Source organism: Cyprinus carpio, chromosome A2 (genome assembly GCF_018340385.1).
Source record: "Cyprinus carpio isolate SPL01 chromosome A2, ASM1834038v1, whole genome shotgun sequence".
Taxonomy (NCBI): Eukaryota; Metazoa; Chordata; class Actinopteri; order Cypriniformes; family Cyprinidae; genus Cyprinus; species Cyprinus carpio.
Genome location: NC_056573.1, coordinates 26,553,903 through 26,576,378, shown reverse-complemented (window position 1 = coordinate 26,576,378; position 22,476 = coordinate 26,553,903). Strand labels below are relative to the sequence as shown.

Below are 22,476 nucleotides of genomic sequence, written 5' to 3'. Positions count from 1 at the left end.
GTCCTCAAACTTCTAGCTGTGATATGACATACAGTAATAATATGTGTTCCTGAATGCACAGTATGTGGTACGCCTGTTTCTTCAATAACTTTGTCTCTATGCTCATCCTACCACATTATTTCTGCCCTACATTACAGCTCAGGGTCATTTTACTCTGTGAAGTCCAGTCTGCTCAGAATCCGACATGTGATTATTAATTTTCAACATCATCAAGTACTAACACAGAATCTTTAAGCTTGACGTTTAAGAGAGAGAGAGGGTTGACTGTAAGAACAGAGCTAGATTGATTATGTTTGTTAGTATGCATACAGTTTAGATTGTTAATCATTATATTATGGTCACACTCTCCACCTAAATGGAAGTGCAGATCTAAGAGCCTAATGTTAAATAAAGACAAGACATGTACGTGGTATTTCATTATGTTTGCTCTCATGATACTTGACCATCCTGATCAAATTGTTTCCAATTACTTGACTCGTCTTGCTGGCACGGTGTGAGGGAACTTTTCTCCTGGACTGAGGTGAAAAGTTCCATACTTAACCAGCTCTCAGTGGACACAGCTATATTTGAGAGCTATATTTGGCATGATGTCTATGTATGACTCGGTACAAATGCTTCCGATGCAACTCACATAAATATGAGACTATCAATTTAATAGCAAAAGACCCGATGGCAATCGCTCTGTTCCAAAACCTTGTAAGCCTAGTACGTAGATAAATACATAAATTGGTTATACAGTAGCTTTGAAAATTATCAATTTTTCCAGCTTGACTTTATTTGACTTTTGAGATTACAGACAGTATGAGGTGATGAAGCTCAGGCTGCATTAGTTTCTAATGTTTTGTTTCTGCATGACATCCTGAGATCAGATGTGTTAACACAAGAGTGTGTGAGTAAATGACTCACCTCATTCCTGACCCATGACCAGCTCACAACATATGCCTGCTGGGACACGTGTCACTGGCCGATACTGAATTATAGACACACTATGTAACCTTTGGCCCTCTAGCAGTTTAAAAATAAAACTTAGTAACTTCCGTTACTCGCGGAGGATTATTGTTTTGGTTATTACTGTACGCGAGTTCAGCTCTACTATTCCGCGTGGATTAATCTGCTGTTTTTTGTTGGTTTGATCATGATTACAGAGGCCCGATTCAATAAGGTTAAGGACTTACCCTGAGATGAGAAACCCAGAGTTTTCCTCATTTCAATATTAACATGCTCAGAGTTTGCACTTAACCTCTTTTCTGAAACATTGCTTTATCAGAGCAAATGACACTAACGACATCAAAACTCACAAAGACTGGTATCCGGAAAGTATCGTACTGTATAAATGCTGCTGTTGTTTTGACTTGTTCAGTTGTTTTATAATATTATAAAAGTTTGGCAACGCTGATTGCTATTCATATCATATAATGGTGAAAATTATAACTATGAAGCTTTTTATACGCAAATAAACTAAAATAGTAACTGGTTTAGAGATTGGCATTTTTATTAAAGCAAGCATTGTTTTGCAAATCTATTTAATGCACAGCAAGGTTGATTCGTGTTTTATTACAGGTTCTGTCACTTTCCCTTTTTGCTTGCAAACACTTTTTGCTTCGAGGTTCAGAGGAGGTTAAGTGAAAACTGAATATATTAAACCTGAAATGAGGCTCCAGTTGTTGTGGCTTGTTACTTTGCTATATATAGTATTACTGTTATACTTTAACTGTGTATAGAGCTTATGTGTCAGAGAAACAAGCGCGCTGCCATCATTAGAATGTTTTCTTTCAACTTCCGTTTTTGTGGCAGCTCTATAATCACTGTTGAAGAGTAATTAACTGGTCAAGTGGATTTACTTTATACACGCACAGAGGAATGATGAAAGTATGCAGTTATAAAAACTATAATTATTCTAAGCTAAATCACGGTAAAGAACTTTGAACTCATTTTGAACAAAAAAATAAGGTATAGTTTATAGCTTCAAACACCAATTCATGCTTGGCTATTGGGAGTCATGCAATCAGAGACTGTAAAATACAAAGCTTGACAGTTAAATTTACCTTTTATTAATTATCACATCATCAATGTTAGCAACTCATTCACTTATTGCACATCCTATGATACAAATGATTTACACACAGTACACTGTTATACAGTCTGATAATGTCCCTTCAGAATACATTATGAGCACGTCTATGCTGATTGGTCAATCTTGTACATCACTGCAAAATCCAGTGCAACGATGACGCTAAATGAATTTGCTAAATAAAAATGGCATGTTTATTGCTGTTATTGTGAAATTAGTCACGCCGCTGTGTCGAGCTGAAAAATATTAGAGATGCTTGCTACACTTTACAGTAAGGCCTCATTAAAGTTAATGCATTTACTAAGAAAGAGCTTTTCATTTGTTTCAGTATTTATTAATATTTGTTAACATTTGTAGTTCATGTAATTCAGGTCCATTAAATAATGTTAACGGATACATTTTTTAATTGTAATAATGTATTGAAATCTACAGAGGACCTTATGTGTGGGAATAAATAAATATAAAAATAAAAATACAGTTACAAATAAATTAAGAACATAATAAATAAAGGGGATATTTAGGACAAATTTAATTATATCATTTAAAAAAAATGTTTTAGCAAGTTAATTATTCCTTTATTTATTTTTCTATTATTATATTTATATTTATTTTATTTATTTTTGCAAGTTTGTTCCTCCATATAGAAATGAACAACTTTAGTGTGCTTTAATACAATGCTTTAGTTAATTTTATTATTAGTTCATTTTAACTGATGCAGTTCACTAATGATAACAAGTAGAACCTTACTGTAAAGTGTTATTGAAACGTTTGTTATGAGAACTCACTGAATCCTCTCTCTGTACCCATAAGGCATTATGAAGGGAGGGAAAATAAGCTCCGCCTCCTGTGATGTCATATTGGGAAGTTTGAGTTGGAAGCACACGAGTTTGTAGAGCTGCATGTAAGAGTCTATGTACATGGATAACTTACAGTGAATTCAGACGACTCACTGTGTCCAACACTTCGGCTGTGTTGGGAATATCATACTACAGTGCTATTTCTACAGTATGCATATTGTGCATGGAATTTTCTGTATGAATACTGTATTGCACAATGAAACACACTCAACTTGACCTTCAATTTCTAGTGTGATGAATGAAAAGTAAATCATATCAGCCATGATTGTTAACATCTTGACTCATTTGATTAGACTGGCAAAGGTTAAGACATCTTCAGATATAACTGCATTAAAATGAGTTGAATAAAACATGCAATACAATGAGGTCTTGTGACAGCAATATAGCAGAAAGCCTGTAAACTGCTGCATTATGTAACAGGCTGAATGCGTTTCCCATTGTGGAAGCTGTTGGCCGGTGAACCTGGATAAACTGCCAAGTCAAGTTAAAATCCCGCTGGTATTAAACATCCCATGTTTTACATCTGTACAACACAAATGACTGTTACACAAGAAGTTTAAGTTTGCACAGATGTTCCTCTTCAGAAACAAAACAAGTGTAAGAAAAGAGAGTCCTCTCGTTCACACTTACTCAGCTGCGGTCCGGTCAAAGGTCAGTGTGTATCGCAAAACTTCAGACAGAGCGTCACAAACATCATTATTGTGTTTTGAGATGATGATGATTGTGTTCATCCGCAAGATTGTTCTTTACAATTGAACAGCTTTGGAAAATGGCATGCGCAGATGAATCCCTCCCTTGAAGTGTATCTGCAAATGAGAAAAATACCATTCACAATCACTATATTTATCATTTAATTTCTTTTCGATTTTAGGACTATTGTGTTTTGTATTTATCAAAAGTCTTGCAAAAAAAAAAATACAAAGGTCATCAAAAAAGTATGTATGCATTAGTTTTGTTTTAACATATGTCTATATACAGTAGGTTTTATTGTTTTTTATTTCAGTTTTAGTTAAGTGCATCTAGTTAAACTAAATGAAAATGAGAATTTTTATATTTTATTTATTTCAGTTAACTTTTTTTTCCAAGTAACAATTTTTTTTTTTAATGGTTTTATTGTTATTATATCTATCTATCTATCTATCTATCTATCTATCTATCTATCTATCTATCTATCTATCTATCTATCTATCTATCTATCTATCTATCTATATATATATATATATATATATATATATATATATATATATTACTTCAATAACCCTTTCAGGGTTATTATATTATTTAATATATGTTCAATATTTAATATATATTAAATTATATATTTAATATATAATATATAATCTTGCTGAGCAAAGAACATTAACAAAATATTTATTTAAATACATTCAATTAATATTATAATATTATTAAATATATAATAAATATACAGTTTTAAATAACACATTTAGATATTAAACATTTATATTTCAATGTCAAATATGTAATGTATTTATATTTCAGGTCTTATGAATTCATACAAAAGTTTTAAAGCTTCCTTTTTGCTCAAGCTCTCAAATCAAATGGTCAGTCAGTATAATGAATGTCACACAAAGGTGGACGTCAATGACACCGTTACTGGTTTTTGCATGTCTTATGACTTACATTTCAGTTTGTTCCCTGCACAAAGCTATCATATGACTTCAGATGACTTGGAATAAAGCCCGTGAGTCATATGGACTAACTTTATGGGGTTTTTGTCCTTGACAGCCATTGAGAAAGAAATGGCTATTAGAAGGAGCTATGAGAACGAAATAAAATAACAGAATGCAGGTTTGAGTAAACATTGACTGAATTTTCATTTTTGGGAGAATTAGCCTTTTAAGTTACTCCCCAACACTGAAGAAAGACAGACACACAGGGCGATATGCATGTGATGGGATATCGTCCATGTGCCGGTCAGTAGTCTGGTCAAAAATAGCAGTGATGGGCAGCAGGGTCGCTGCGGCTGCTGTTCTAACGAAAGCAGCAGATGTGTTTTATGCAACAGACCAGATAAGATGCCACTCCACTCGCCATTCAGAGACCCCAAACATGGCGTATGGTGCAGAGGTCATTAAACCCACCCTACTGCTCAATCTACTGTTACAGTCAGGCGTTCACTCTCTTACCCAATGAGACGCGTCAGGGACAGGCCTCCGCAGCCACTGACGGCGGCCTGCAAAATAATACACCAGTCAACATTACATTCAAAACAAATAGTGTGAATGCACATTAAACAATCACATCAGATTTCTTTGCATTTAAAATCAACAGGCAATGGTGTTTGAAACACATTTAACTTTTTTAATTGGACATATTTCCTAAGATATTCAATGAGAAATGTAGTTTTCCAAGTAATTTTAACCATGTGGAATTAATTCGATCTGGAGCTTTAGTGCTAGAGAAAAGGTAAAAAATAAAATAAAAATAAAAATAAAAATAATTTGAAGAATAATAGAGAGGAAGAATAAATAATAAAAATAAAATAAAAATAAATTAATTTAAATTATATACAAATAAACATAATTATTTTAAATAGTAATAAAAATGAGATTAAAATAAATATATTAAAATAAAAAAAAAACCTTATTAAAATAAATAAGTAAATGAGTAAATAAACAAATAATACATAAGTACATACACTGTAACTATGGAAGCCCATTTCTGGCATGGAATAAAAAATTATTAAAAAGGCAACTGTGACTTTTCATCTCACAATTTCGAGTTATAAAGACAGAACTGCAAGATAAAAATTCTAAATAATATATTTGCAATTCTGAATAATAATTCTAAATATTTTCCAAATAATATTTTTCTCTTTATAACATTAGTTTTTCACTTTATGCAAGTTTTGTTTAGGGGTCCATGGCATATAAAAGATTGAAAACCCCTGGGTTTGATGATGAAAAATAACTCTATTTGACAAGTGGTTGGAGTGAAGGCAATGAAAAATAGGACTTAAATAGGACTTTGATGATTTGAGAGCAAGCAGAACTATGAGGTGTAATAAAGTGTTAAAGTTTTTTGATTGCACGTCGACTTTAAAGCACTGAATCATGTATATGTATACGTGTTGTAATAAAATCTAAATGCATGATGTTTTCTCATTAAGCTTTCGCTGTCGATGCAGTAACCTTTGAAATATAAGTCTGTTTGATACACACGATCAGATTATATTATGGCTGCATCCCAGGTTGCATACTTATCATCATAAATAGTATGAGAGATAATAATTATTTGACATTTTATAATGTCAAAGGTATGGCTCAGATGGTTTACAGTTCATAAGGTATATTTTGTGTGCATCCACCCACACATTTTGAAGTAATATTATTCATAATTCTTTTGCACTGAAAATGAGGGTCTCTGATGGTTTTCCGTTCCTTTATTTTCAGTTGTAAGAAATAGCAAGGAACATGAAGCTGCTCTAAATAATATTGAGGTTAAAAAGTAAAAAAAATATAAATGCATAAGCAAACAAACTTTAAAAATCATATTCATAAATTCTTAATAATATATTAATAATAATTGATAAATTAAAAATTTATTAAAAATTAAATGATGTTCTGTAGTATGTAGTAATACTACATTAAAAAGTACACATCCATTCAAAAGTTAGGAATTATTAAGATTTTTTAATGTTTTTAAAAGAAGTCTCTTCTGCTCACCTAGGCTGCATTTATTTGATTAAAGAAATACAGCTAAAACAGTAATACTGTGAAATATTATTATAATTTAAAATAACTGTTTTCTATGTGAACATCTGTTTAATGTAATTTATTTCTGTGATCAATGCTGAATTTTTTTCATTTTTCATTACTCCAGTCTTCAGTGTCACATGATCTTCAGAAATCATTCTAATATGCTGATTTGCTGCTCAAGAAACATTTCTGATTATTATCAATGTTGAAAACAGTTGTGCTGCTTTCATTTTTAAATAATTATTATAAAATTCTAATACATTTTACAATAAAATATTATATTAAGTAATATTATAATAACATGTAATTTTTTCAGGATTCTCTGAAGAACAGAAAGTTCAAAAGAACATCATTTATTAAAAATAGAAATCTTTTGTAACACTGTAAATGTCTTCACTGTTTTTAATCAATTTAATGCATCCTTAATGAATAGATTTTTTTCTTAGTATTTAGTTTTTCGGTACTGTATGTATGGTTTCATAACCAGTGAAATATATATTTTTAGTATGGAGTATGCAAATTGAGATGCAGCCTGTGATTCCAGACAAAATATACATCAAACACTGCTGAACTTCACTGTATATATGGATGTAAAGATTTTGACCTCTCTGAGGTCTTGGCCAGATGTTCAAGCCTGTGAGGACATAATCAAAGTAACATATTAGTGCACAACAAACATCTGACAAACTGAGAAATATATTCCTGTACGTCATCTTACATTTCATACAGTTGACTGTTGACAAACATGATACAGGGTAACGACTCACTGCGTGATGTAGTCCATAAATTCCATAAATGCACTTACAACCTAACAAATTAAGAAAAAAAACAAAAAAATACCACCTTTATTAGATTTAATTTAAATTAATAAATATGATATCACACAAGCAGTGAAAGCAAAATCACAGGAGTGCTGTTTTTGTCCTGAATAGCACAAGTGCAAAAATGATTTTATACAACAGTTCAGTGGATAAGAAGTTTATATAGTGTTATATTTTAAACACAATATTGTCTGTTTTCACTTAATTTTGCCAACAAAAATATTCCCTATAAAGAAACATCACAAATAAAGCCAACATCAGAAACAACTATCAATCTCTTAACAACAAAAGCATCCTTCTTTCTGAACAAATCCGCCTACTACATTTTGAACAAATCGGGTGAACAAATGATTCAAAGCCCATTTATAAAGAGAGCCATTTACTTCATTCCTGAATGAATCAGCCTTTGAATGAATCGAATGCATGAATGATTGACTCATTGACATTTACCACCACCTACTATATATTTATACATATAAAACATTAAAGGGATAGTTTGCCCAAAAATGAAAATTCTGTCATCTGAAAACTGTTGGTAACCAAGATGTTTTAGTTAACAATGACTTTCAATGCATGAACAAAAAAAAACCGTTTATGTGAAATAAATTTTATGTTCAAACAAATAAAATATTTCCTTCTAAAGCTACTTTTTGTAATGTCTATTGATACTTTTCTCACTTAACACAATAATGGGTGTAAATTATTTTTTGAGGGGCATTTTAACAGACAATTTTAATGTGTGATTAATTAGATTAAAAATTTAAATCGATTGATTGCCCTAATACACACACACACACACACACACACACACCACACACACACACCACACACCACACACCTTACACACACAACACACACACACACACCCCACACACACACAATATATGTTTTATATATATATATATATAAAAAATGTGTGTGGTGTGTGTGTGTGTGTGTGTGTGTGTGTGTGGTGTGTGTGTGTGTGTGTGTGTGTGTGTGTGTGGTGTATCTATATTATATATATATATATATATATATATTATAATACTTTCTCTCTGTACATATATATATATATATATATACACATGCTGGGGTTTTACCTTTCTCTCTGTGCTTTGATCCGCTCCTCGTCACATCTGCAGAAAGAAGAAACCGTAAACTGTTATAACACTATCACACATCACAAACACTGTGCATTTCTAAAACCTCACACCTTCAACACAGAGAAATCTACGACTGTGTTCAGAACTGCCCAGATACTCGTAGTATTTTCACAGTATGCAGAATGTTTGCTATGTACAAGAAGTGCATTTTCTGTATTCCTGGAATACACACAGATGACATACATTTATTAAAATGAGATACTGTATCCTACAATGCAATGCACTTAAATGAACCTTTCATTTCCAACTGCAATACTGGATATGATTTGAAGTTAGGACACTAAAAAATTTATTAAAATGCCATTCATATTATTTACAAACATAATAAAGGGCCACTACGAAGAAAATATCAACAAAAATCAAACCTAACACAACATCCTCCATGCCTTCTGTCGTCTGATTAATAGTTTATTGTAACTGTACAAACGTCCAGCCTGAGATAGCGCGTTGCAATCACAACTCTCTCCATTTGCCCTTCTGTCGGTCTGATTAAATAGTTTATTGTAACTGTAAACAAATCACCAACCAGCCCTTGAGCTTGCCTTGAGCTGTCACATGTCCTTTTCCTGCTGGTCAAAATCTTTACTGATTTTTATCAAGTAAACATAAGAATAACTGTTAGTAATATTTCCAGATGAACATCCTACTTTCTGGACCTAAAGCAGCTCGGCTTTTCTACTTAGACACATTATTGCTCCTGTTTCTTAAATATGATCTTCAGGCTTTTGAGGAACGTTTATGTGTTCATCTCTCGATCATCACTGGATTGCATTGCATTATATGGTTTGATCATTTAAATCTCATCTTACTTAGACACATTATTGGAGATATAGAGTGATGATTGACATTTATATAATTTTATGTAAGTATCTGCTCTTCTGTTATAAAGATCTCATTGATTTACATTACAAGCATCAGAATTTCATCACTTTTTGTGCATATGAAAATCATCATCTGCACAAAAATTGCATATTTTTGCTCAGTTTGGCACTCTAAATAAAAGTGAGCTTCTTGCTATATCATACTGTATTAGCCATAAAAGCATGATGTATCAAAATGATACTCAATTTATATTCTGTCTAAAGGTTTAATAAACTCTTCCATTTAAAAAAAAGTGATTTTTCAGACTAAATATGCAACATAGTGAAATCATGTTAATGTGAAATGTTAATATCTGCATACAGCTTCAACAGAACTCTACCCTGCCCTTGTGTGTTTTAGTTTGCATCTCTGCAAGTGTGAACCATAAGACATCCATGTGTCTCCTCCTTCTGGTGAAGGTGACTTACTGCAGCACGCACTCAGGAATCTGCACATGCTCCATGGGAACGATCTGAGCCAGTTCCTCCAGACTCTGGACGTAACGGATCTTATCCATGAATTTTACACTGCAGAGGAATGAAAATATATTAGAATGCATTCTACAAAATGTTAAGGGTTTTTATGTGATGTTAGGTGTTTTCTGACCTGATAAAGGGCCGCAAGATGGCCAGAACTGTCCGGATGAACCAGGAGGGATGTGCGATGATCAGACATTTGAGATTCTTTCTTAACCTGGACATTAATAAAAAAAATAAAAAAAAAATAATATGAAATTCTACACCAAAACTGGTCATAATAACTAACATCAGTGTCCCACCTCACACAGCATAAACACAAAATATTTTTTTTTATATCTATGTTTCATTCAAGAATCAGCTGAGTTGTACCGTCTTTCGATCATCTGGTAGCCAGCCAGCCGAAGCCAGCCAACCCCCTGCACCCCTCTGCTCCACTCAGCTACATTAACATATATTATCATCAAGCCACCAGCTACCAGCAGCTCTAAACTACTGATCACATACCTGCAGAGACAATACAATAAAGCATTCAGATAAAACTTCAGGAAATATCCATAGTCCATGAGGAAGTGCAAACCTATAAAATATCTGCATTTCTCTGTTTTAAGACAGGGTCTATAAAATATGTTCAAAAGGCTCACCGAGGCTACATTTATTTAATCAAAAATACAGTAAAATTGTGATATTTTATTTCAATTTAAAAGAACTGTTTTCTATTTGAATATATTGTAAAATGTAATTTATTTCTGTGATGCGCTGCTGTATTTTCAGCATCATTACTCCAGTCTTCAGTGTCACATGATCTTCAGAAATCATTCTAATATCCTGATTTGCTGCTCAATATACATTTCTGGTTATTTTCAATGTTGAAAACAGTTGTGCTGCACAATATTTTTGTGGAAGCTGTAATACATTTTATTTTTCAAAGTTCAAAAGAACAGCATTTATCTGAAATAGAAATCTTTTATAACATTATAAATACTTTCAAATTTCACAAATTTAACAAATCAATGCAACAATAATAAATAATAAAATTAATTTCTTTTTAAAAAAAAACTTTATTGCTATATGTATGTAGAAGGTTTTTATAGCTAACTAAAATGAAAAAGTTTTTTGAATTAAAATTAAAAATATTAAACTACTTGAAATACTTAAATGAAATAAAATATAAAAAACATTTTTTATTAGTTTACTAGCAACTTTTAAAATGTATATTTAGTTTAACTTACACTGAAAAAAGTTAATTTAAAAAAATCATGGTAATTATTCACATCTATATTTTTTAACTTGAGCCAATGAAAATTAAATAACTTGCTCTTAAAATATAGATGTGAATCATTACCCTTAATTTTTTTTAATTGGATGAATGAAACACTTTTTTCGTGTAATGCACTAAAATAACTAAAACTGAAATACAATTAATAAAAACTATATAGACAAATAAAAAAAAAAATTACTAAAAATGACAAAAACACAAAACAAAGTGTCTAAAACTTACCAAAAATAAAATGAAAATGGAAAATCTAAAAATTAAAATTGATTCCAAAATATTAATAAAACCATAATAGTAAATCAATGATACTAAAATAACACCAACATATATGTTTAAATAAATTACAAAAATTCTATGTTTCTTGAAATATTCTGTATGTTGTATGAAAACACATTTATGGGTAACTCATAGTGAAAAAGGAAATGTAATTAAATAACAATATAAAAATAATAATAACAATAATAATTATTAATTTAACAAGATAATAAAAAATGTACAGCATATACAGCAGTTATATGAGTTTCTTTAACATTCTATTTTGATTCTGCTTCCTTACATTCAAATTTGAATTATGTTTAGGACACACTGTCTTTCTATAACCCAAACGTTTATGTTTATCTGGTTTCAAATGCACACTGGTCTACTCTTTGACTAAAGTGAGTGTGTGTGTCTTACAGAAAGAGGTTCTCCATGATGTAACTGTAGTCTGCGCAGCCGCTGTCAGGCAGATAGCAGGCAGCAAACACGATGATGGCATTCAGTCCTTCACCGTAATAACCTGTGGACAGAAACAATAACAAGATAAAAATCAAAACACTCCACATTCACTCATACCACACTTTTTGTAAAAAAACGGCCTTGGAACATAATGCGCTGTATTTTCTCTTAAGTCCAATTACAATGTGCCAACAAACAAGAAACATTGTCTCCATCCTTTAGAATTAAACAAGCTGTTTTCACTACTGTACCTTTAAGATATGAATATTGTATGTAAAGAGTGGGACGAGTTACACAACAAAGCTGAATTTAGTGTTAAGGGGTTTGTTCAAATCAGGGTTATTATAGTTAAAACAAAAGCTAAAACATAAAAAATACATTACTTGAAATAAAATAAACTTTAACTGAAATATAAAATAAAAGGTAACACTTTACAATAAGGCTCCATTAGATAATGTTAATGTATTAATGAATGAACAATGAGCAATACATTTATTACTGTATTTATTAATCTTTGTTAATGTTAGTTAATGAAAAAACATTGGTATATTGTTAGTTCACAGTGCATTAACTAATGTTAAGAAGCACAACTTTTGATTTTAATTATGCATTAGTAAATGTTGACATTAACATTAAAATTAATAAATGCTGTAGAAGTATTGTTCATGCTTAGTTCATGTTAACTAAAGCAGTTAACTAATGTAACTAACGAACCTTATTGTAAAGTGTTACTAAAATAATATATAAAAGAAACCTTGAACATTATATTTCAGTACGTTTCCAAGGCATTCATTCTCATTTTGATTTAGTTTAACTAAAACTAAAATATTTAAAACTGAAATAAAAATGTATAAAACTATATAGACATAAAAAAACTATTAAAAATGACTAAAACGTTAACTAAAATAAAATGAAAATATAAAAACAAAAGCTAATTCAAAATATTAATAAAACTATAATAGTATCTTAATGATATGAAAATAACAAAGGTTTAAATCTCTTAACCTAATAAACAGCATCAATAATCAATAAGTTGATGAACAGAATGTATGTAGAAGAAATATATACAAATTAATTAAATACAAAATTCTATGGGTGTTAAAAGTTCTTTTATTTAGTTAACATTTATTTTAATAATTTTTACAAGTATAATTATTTAAATAATTAAATATAAATTATTAATTATTTTTAGTATTAGTAATTTTGTTGAGTTTTGTGTCTTTTTTTGTTGTTTATTTATATGTTCAGGTGAAGGAAAATGGTATGAATGACAGTAAACAATATATATATAATATCATGGACTGACCTCCATGCGTGACGACACGCAGGTACGGCCTGATGACCTGCATGTCTATCCTTTGCTCCTGATCGCCGATGATCACTGTCCTCCACAGACGGCCCGCACCGTCGCCCCCGTCGCCGCCGGGACCCTTCGCACTGGCCACCGGAGTGTCGTCTGAAAAAACAATTCGATCTGTATTTAACTGGGCAAATCTGAGAATGTTCTGAATCTAGATGAGTGAAGCTTGATAGCTTTGTCCGAAAGTTTGGAACTTTGAAAAGCTTTAATTTTGAAGAATTGAATGAAGTCAATGATTTAGCACATTGCTAACATGTTTCTAGCATGATTTAACACAGTTACCATAATTTAGCACATTGCTAACATGATTTAATACAGTGCTAGCAATTTACTAGTATGATTTAACACATTGCTGGCATGTTTTAACACGTTTCTAGCATGATTTAGCACTTTACTAGCATGTTTCTAGTGTGGTTTAACACATTGCTAGCATGTTTTAACACGTTTCTAGCATGATTTAGCACTTTACTAGCATGTTTCTAGTGTGGTTTAACACATTGCTAGCATGTTTTAACACGTTTCTAGCCTGATTTAGCACTTTACTAGCATGTTTCTAGTGTGGTTTAACACATTGCTAGCATGCTTTAACACGGTTTCTAGCATGATTTAGCACTTTACTAGCATGTTTCTCTAGTGTGGTTTAACACATTGCTAGCATGCTTTAACACGTTTCTCTAGCAGGATTTAGCACTTTACTAGCATGTTTCTAGTGTGGTTTAAACACATTGCTAGCATGTGTTTAACACGTTTCTAGACTGATTTAGCACTTTACTAGCATGTTTCTAGTGTGGTTTTAAACACATGCTAGCATGTTTTAAACACGTTTCTAGCCTGATTTAGCACTTTACTAGCATGTTTCTAGTGTGGTTTAACACATTGCTAGCATGTTTTAACACGTTTCTAGCATGATTTAAGCACTTTACTAGCATGTTTCTAGTGTGTGGTTTAACACATTGCTAGCATGTTTTAACACGTTTCTAGCATGATTTAGCACTTTAATAGCATGTTTCTAGTGTGGTTTAACACATTGCAAGCATGTTTTAACACGTTTCTAGCATGATTTAGCACTTTACTAGCATGTTTCTAGTGTGGTTTAACACATTGCAAGCATGTTTTAACACGTTTATAGCATGATTTAGCACTTTAATAGCACGTTTTAACATGTTGCTAGCATAATTTAGGACATTTCTAACACATTTCTAGCATGTTTTATAATGTTTAAGTATTATTTAATATTGTACTAGCATGTTTCTAACATGATTTAACACATTGCTAACATGTTTTAGTATGTTGTTTAAATTATTTAACATGTTGTAACATGTAACATGATTTAGTGTAGTTCTAGGGTGTTGCTAACATGTTTGTAGCATGATTTAGCCCATTGCTAGCATGTTTTAACATGTTGCTAAAATGATTTAGGATATTTCCAGCACATTTTTAACATGTTTAACATGATTTAACACACTGTTAGCATTATTTAGTATGGTGGTAGCACATTTTAACATGTTGCTAACATGATTTAGGACATTTCTAGCACAGTTTTAGCATGATTTAATACTGTACTAACATGTTTCTAGCATGATTTAGCATGTTGCTAGCATGTTTCTAGTGTGATTTAACACATTGCTAACATGTTTTTAGCATGATTTACCACTTTGCTAACATGTATTTTACTAGTATGATTTAGCACATTATTGACATTTTTAGCATGTTGCTATCATGATTTGAAACACTGTTAGCATTATTTAGTATGGTGATATGGTGGTAGTATTTAGTATGTTTCTAATACGATTTAGCACATTACTAGCACGTTTTAACATGTTGCTAGCACGATTTAGGACATTTCTAGCACTTTTTAACATGTTTAACATGTTGTTAACATGATTAAATATTGCACTAGCATGTTTCTAACATGATTTAACACATTGCTAACATGTTTTAGTATTTTGTTTAAATGATTTAACATGCTGTTAACATGATTTAGTGCTGTTCTAGGGTGTTGCTAGCATGTTTGTAGCATGATTTAGCACATTGCTAGCATGTTTTAACATGTTGCTAGCACGATGTAGGACATTTCTAGCACTTTTTAATATGTTTAATATGTTGTTAACATGATTTAATATTGCACTAGCATGTTTCTAACATGATTTAACACATTGCTTACATGTTTTAGTATTTTGTTTAAATGATTTAACATGTTGTTAACATGATTTAGTGCGGTTCTAGGAAATTGCTAGCATGTTTTTAGCATGATTTAGCACATTGCTAGCATGTTTTAACATGTTGCTAACATGATTTAGCAAGCTGTTAGCCTGATAACCTTCGGCAAACCAACATAATGAGATTTGTTCTGTAATGTTTCCTGTTTTCCAGCCAAAACCACATGACCTTTGACCTCTGACTGACCTTCCCACTCCAGCTCGTTGCCGTTGTTGAGGGAGCCGAGCGAGTCGTCGTCAGGCGTGTCGATGTCGTCCACGTTTATGTCCAGGTCGTCTGGTGTTTCCAGGAAGTCATCAGAAAGCAGTGAACCTTCGCTTTTATCCAGCGACAGGTTGATATCCGGAGCAATCAGTGTTCGGCGCTTCTGTCTGACCGAATCCGTGTGATCCGCCGTCAGAGCGGCACGATGAGCTGGACAGAGAAATCACAAACATTCATAAAAGATGCTAAGAAAATAAAACACATTTACATAAAAAAAGAAACCCTTTAATTTATGAAAAACACTCTACAGCCAGAAGACAGCAGTGAATTTATATAATCATTAATATACAAATATAGGATTCATTCATATTTTGAAATAGTTTTTATTTTTATGCTTTCCATTTTCATTTCAGTTTGTTTTAGTGATTCAGTTTTTTTTTCTTTATATTTCATTTCTTTTTATTGTAAAACTTTTATTCAGATTGATATTTCAGTCATTTTAGTACATAAACTATGTAAAAAATTATATATATATATGTTTTTTATATTTGATTTAAGCTAACGTTTCTTTATTAACTAATAATTATTTTGAAAAAGATATAATAATTATTTAAATAATTAAATATAAAATTATTATTTTTTATTTTGTTCGTTTTAGTAATTTTGTGTTTTTGTCAGTTTTTTTAGTTTGTTTTCTTTTTTTAAATGTCTATTTAATTTTAGTTTTAGTAATTTTACTACTTGGACTTAAACTAATTGAAAATTATGTTATGATCATGAAATTTATTTAAAAAGTTTATGATTAAGATATATAATGAAATTATGTTGAAAAACAATGTTACTCAGGCAACTAATTGAAATAAAATGTTTACCTTTTTTTCATATTTTATTTTAATTCAGTTAACTTTTATATGTTATTATTATAAAGGATAAAATTATAATAAAAAATATATAATTATAATACATTATACATAATAAAATATTTTATAATAAAACAAATATATAATTATTTTCTATAACTGAATATACAATTATTTTTTAAATATTTTTTGTTTTAATTAATGGTGATTCAACTTTCAACTTGAACCAGTTTCCTGCTCTTCTATTAAAATCTGTGGATTATCTTTCTCAATTCTGCTATTTTATTAGCAGTGTGTCCATAAAGACACACAGTGAAAAACACATGGATGAGATGAACTGAGATGAACATACCAGTGTTGTCAGTGAGTCCTTCTAAATCACCGTCTTCAGGAAGAGGCCTGGAAATCAAGCCAGAGAAATTATACAGACAACACACACACACACACACACACACACACACACACACACACACACACACACACACACACACACACACACACACACACACACACACACACACACACACACACAAACTACACATTCCCTCTGTTATTATAACCACTTCTTAAATTCACAATAACGACACAACTCACCACACTTTCATTCAGTGACCCACAATAATAATTAGCACCTTTGGGTGCTTTTTAAGTTGTTGCTTACTAGTCAAGTGAAAAGAGTCATGCATTCTCAAGTCCTTGTTATAAATATAGCACTTTGACCACAAAACAAGGACAGTTAACAAGCTATAGACTCAAGATTACACAATGACTCAACACCATGATTATTGTAAATGATGCCGTTTGCACTTCTGTGTCGAGCTTGAACAACAGCGGCTTCTAAACAGTATGTTTCAGCAGGAGTGAAGCAGACAATTAACCCATCATCCTCTGGCATTACGATCAGCAGTGTTTGTGTATCTCATGCTGACTGCAGTCGGTGTGTAATTACCCAGCAGTCTGTGCGGTGTCAGGGGACATGCTGGTTAATTAGAGACTGCAGTGCAATAATCAGGGTTACAAAACTCAGTTCAGACCATTTTTGTGACAGGATGCTTATAAAGATGTCTGCTGCAGTGTAAACCACTATCATGAAGTAAGTTTTAATGTTTGACACTAATATAAAAGGGACCATTCTTTGCATATGCACCATTGTAATATGTAGTTTATGGTATATTAATATGGTAATCTATCAGTACACTGAAAGCTAAAATAAAATCATGCAGTTGTTAAGGATCTATTTAACTGGTCTAAGCCTTAAAAAGTAACTTTTTCTTTTTATAATGGAATCAGACTTATTAAAATTAATTAAATTGCATAAAGACTGTTATATCATCAATCAATCATTTATTTAAATATTATTTATTGATAATATAAATGAATAAATAAATAAATTAAATGTTATATTGCACGAAATGGTTACCGCACTAAGCATTTATTTATATATACAATTTATAATTGCATAAAAACAGTTACCATATGAAGCATTACTTTAATATTACTTATTAATATTATAAATAAACATATAAATAAATCCAGTTACTACATGAAACATTTATTTAAATATTATTAATGTTTAATATATATATATATATATATATATATATATATATATATATATATATATATATATATTATATTACATTCCATAAGAACAGCTACCACGTGAAGCATTTATTTAAATAATACTAATAAAAAATATTCAAACAAACAAACAAACAAACAAACAAACAAACAAACTAATAATAAAACCAGTAATTACATAAAGCATTTATTTAAATATTATTATTGATTAATATTATTTAATATATTAAATTCCATAAAAACAGTTATCACATGAAGCATTTATTTAAATATTTAATATTATTTAAATATTTAATAAATTTTAACAGTGTACCATAGTATATATCAAAGTATTATGATATTACCATAGGATATAATCACTGTGCCATGGTGATTTAGGATTATTTCATCAGAAATTGTGAGTAAAACATTGAACCCAAAATTATCCAAAGCTAAAACATAATCAGGTTCATCAGAGAGAAAGTTTCATGATAATTAAAAACCTACTTCAGCAAGTTTTTGTTCAGCGTGGGTTTATGTGATAATGTGCACTAGTGCAGCATTGCACACTCACAGAATCAATTATTCAGCACTCTGTGTCTCTTACTACCCTCATTGTCATGGCAACACTGATGACCTCATATTTGACCATAAATGGTAATGCATTATGATGTAAGGCTGTGCTCTTTATGTCTTCATGTATGTTGACCCACATGCTGCTTCTGGACTGTTTATGCCATGATTCACCTTCATTTCTCCCTCATGTGCAGCTAGATAACACATCCTCAGCTCCACACACTCTGAGCTCTAATATTGATCTGACATTATCGATCAGAAATCAAAGACGTCTGTGCTGTGGAGGAAAATAACTCGCCACTAACAAGCCCCATGGATGACGTTCATGTGCACATGTTTACATGCCTGCTGTCATATAGCAGAGATGGAAATCTGCTTATTAGCAAGAAAAAATCAATATAACTAAATAGTATCAATATATAGATCAATAGCAGTACTGATTGTGTACACAATTAAAATGTTTTTGAATGAAGTCTCTTCTGCTTACCAAGGCTGATCAAAAAATACAGTAAAATATGAAATATTTTTACAGTTTAAAATAACTGCTTTCTAAGTGAATATATATTAAAATGTAATTTATTTCTGTGATGTGCAGCTGTATTTTCAGCATCATTACTCCAGTCTTCAGTATCACATGATCTTCAGAAATCATTCTAATATACTGATTTGCTGCTCGAGAAACATTTCTGATTATTATCAATGTTGGAAACAGTTCATATTTTTGTGGAAACTGTGATACATTTTATTTTTCAGGATTCTTTAATGAATGCAAAGTTCAGAAGAACAGCATTTATTTGAAATGGAAATCTTTTGTAACACTATAAATGTCACTTTTGATCAATTTAATGCATCCTCGATCAAATTAATTCCTTTAAAATAAAACTCTTACCCACCCCAAACTTTTGAAGGATAGTGAATCACAGTTTCCACAAAACTATGAAGCAGCTCAACTGTTTTCAGCATTGATAATAATCAGAAATGTTTCAGTATTACAGTAGCAAACATTTATCATCAATTCCTTCTATCCACATTCACTTTAGCTCTTATTTATGTCAAAAACTATGCTAAAATGCTACAGTTACAACCTCTCTATGTTGCATTTGAAGTTGAGCACAATGCATTGTGGGATACAGAATCTCATGCACTGCATACTGTATATTTGGGAAATGTTGTGGGTCATATTCTCTGCAAACAGAAGATTCATATACCTTGCACAGGTATGCAAAAATAGCATTGGTCAGTGTCAGAGTCAGTGTTTATGTCTGCGGCTGAAGGTCTTACCGTGGGAAATCATCGTCTTGCCACTCATCTTTCACCTCCATGTTCTCCATGCGTAAAGTGGCTTCAGTGGTTCCCATCCTCTGCTCCTGATCACACTGATCAACACAATCACAGAAGATCAGCACATCCAGAGGATAAACTACATATCATTCTCTCAGTTACTTCTCTTAAATCAGCTAATGCATTAAGATTCTTTCTTCAGCAAGAAACATGATTTGAGGAATAAATGGAATTTTGAGTTGCCTTAACAGTAACAGTGATAATGTGTTTATGGCTGAAACACTCTCAAATCACTCTCTATCAGAGGTTTACAGTCAACATGACAAAAAAACATATTTTATTTCAGATTAAACTTATTTTTATTTAGTTTACTTTGATGTACTTAATAACTAAAATTAAAATTGAAATGAATAAAAAACTATAAGGACAAAAAATTAAACTAAAATGAAAATGGAAAATACAAAAAAAAGAACCCATTCAAAATTAAAAAATAAATCAAATAAAATATATAAAAATTAACTTTATTTCAGCTAGCTGCCAAAGCAACATTTCCCATGTTCATTTCGTTTAAATTGATTTTCTAAAATAAATAAAATAAAAATGTATTTAAGAAATAAATAATAAAAATGACAAAAACACACAACAAAATTACTAAAACTTGAACTAAAATTAATATGAAACTTAAAATACAAAAATAAAAACTAATTTGAAAAAAAATATTATATATTAAACACAAAATTTAACTACAACTAAATAATCAAAATTTTAAAAAGGAAAATACAAAAATAAAAACTTAAATACTTTATTTCAGCTATTGTTGCAAAAGTAAGATTTCCCCTAAAATAAACTTAAAAAGTAATAAAATACTATACACACATATATATTTTTAAAACATCTAATAATTTAATTACAAAAACACAGTATACATTTTTTTTTAAAATAGAATGACAACGGAAAAAACAAACAAAAATGAAAACGGAAAATATTACAACAAATTAAAAAATCTCTCTCTCTCTCTCTCTCTCTCTCTATAATGCTAATGTAATCTTTCATCAAAATATAATATCTGCAGATCTGAAATATTCTTTTTGTTGTTGATGACATTGCCTACAGTATTTAACCCTGCCCTCCGTGTCACATCCAAACACCTTTCAGCATCCAATCAATTCCACACGGAAAAATCAACATCTCAGTGAATGTCCTGTTTACTCAGAAATGCGTCACGCTGTGGAATTAAAACGAGTTGCAAACATGGCTCATCTGCTCAAACACTCACAGCAGAAGGGAGTTTCTCTCAGCAGGCGCTGGTTTCTCTCTGCGTTTCGCCTTCAGGCCTGTTGATTTCTCAGCTCTTGATTAAATCCATGGCACTCATGCTGGATGAGGAGCTTCAGATCTGACTCTCAGTTTGCTGTCTGTCTGTCTGTCGGGTGAATCCGGTCCCGTCTGTGGATCTCCTCAGACAAAGGGAGGTGTCTGGGGCGGGTGGATGATGCTTAGCGTCTCAGGATCTGTGCATGACCATTATCATCCAGAAATGACAACATACAGATTCTTTTTGAGCAGCTATCAGATGTGTTTTATAATTGTTCCCAGACCAGCGCATAATCCCGCTCCAGATTACGTCATATCACCTGGCGTCTCCTCCCCTTCCTTCTATCCTTCTTTCTCATATATGGTGCATTTATTTCCCTCCTTTATAAAAGGCAAACCTTTCCGAACCTTGCTGGATGTGGAGTAAGCTGCAAAAGATGGATGTCTCCTCACTGTTTCCTAGCAACAGCATCCCTGTGTCTCCATCCCGGCACAATCTCTCCTCTGTATGTTCCTCCCTCGTTCTCTCTCTCTCTCTCTCTCTCTCACAGCTGCTCCAGACTCCTCCCTCGGTCTCCTGTGATTGGCGGAGCCGCGTTTCCTGCAGCGCTCTGATTGGCTGAGGCTCTGTTTGATGATGTCATCTGTTAAGTTTTTAGGAGGCTTTTGTGCTGGTACAGTTCATGTACGTGATCAGTGCATCTAATATGTCATTTGCAGTTTAATCAGAAAATTTGTCAAATAATGCTTGTCAAAAAAAAATTATTTTATTGGTAAATTTAATACAGTTATTCATAAATTAAAATCAGGAAAATGCAACTACTTGTAACCTGCAAAAAACATTTAAATGTAACAGTAGTAGTAGTAGTAATAATAATAATAATTATTATTATTATGCTAGTTGTTGTTGATATAATAATTAATAATAATAATAATAATAAAAACAGAATAGAATATTCTAATTAAAATTATTTTAAAAATGTATAATAAGCAATATCAGTTATACTATTACAATTACAATAATATTACAGCAATTTAAATAATAATTATTATTATTTTGTTGTTGTTTTCATCATTTATATAATTATAAGTATTGTATTATAATAAAATACTAATTTAAAATAAATGCTGCTGTTGTTTGTTATTAATATAATAATA

General features: G+C 31.3%; 1 protein-coding gene across 3 annotated transcripts; it reads right to left on the bottom strand.

The window, feature by feature from the left end:
- Positions 1 to 2,028: 2,028 nt before the first annotated feature.
- On the bottom strand, positions 2,029 to 21,858 carry LOC109100882 (caytaxin-like). Of its 3 annotated transcripts, XR_006153306.1 has the most exons (14): positions 21,281 to 21,858; positions 20,005 to 20,099; positions 16,940 to 16,986; positions 15,710 to 15,937; positions 13,250 to 13,399; positions 11,902 to 12,004; positions 10,323 to 10,457; positions 10,081 to 10,167; positions 9,903 to 10,001; positions 8,551 to 8,586; positions 7,225 to 7,281; positions 5,076 to 5,122; positions 3,559 to 3,734; positions 2,029 to 3,451 (listed from the first exon to the last, which is right to left on the bottom strand). XR_006153306.1 is itself a non-coding variant. In XM_042713008.1 (13 exons), exons 2-12 carry the CDS (start codon positions 20,079 to 20,081, stop codon positions 5,089 to 5,091), a joined length of 1,053 nt encoding a protein of 350 aa, XP_042568942.1. In that variant the 5' UTR covers positions 20,082 to 20,099; positions 21,281 to 21,858; the 3' UTR covers positions 2,029 to 3,734; positions 5,076 to 5,088. The 3 variants fall into 3 exon arrangements, 2 of the variants coding, with proteins under 2 accessions (XP_042568942.1, XP_042568955.1); XM_042713008.1 differs by having other exon boundaries at positions 2,029 to 3,734; XM_042713021.1 differs by having other exon boundaries at positions 2,029 to 3,734; positions 7,252 to 7,281; positions 21,281 to 21,857.
- Positions 21,859 to 22,476: the final 618 nt, after the last annotated feature.

Coding starts and splice junctions, on each gene's coding strand:
- LOC109100882 (XM_042713008.1), bottom strand. CDS start 20,081: ATGGGAACCACTGAAGCCACTTTACGCATGGAGAACATGGAGGTGAAA. Junction 15,938..16,939: donor AGGACTCACTGACAACACTG/GTATGTTCATCT, acceptor TTCTCTGTCCAG/CTCATCGTGCCGCTCTGACG. Junction 10,168..10,322: donor TACCAGATGATCGAAAGACG/GTACAACTCAGC, acceptor ATTAATGTCCAG/GTTAAGAAAGAATCTCAAAT.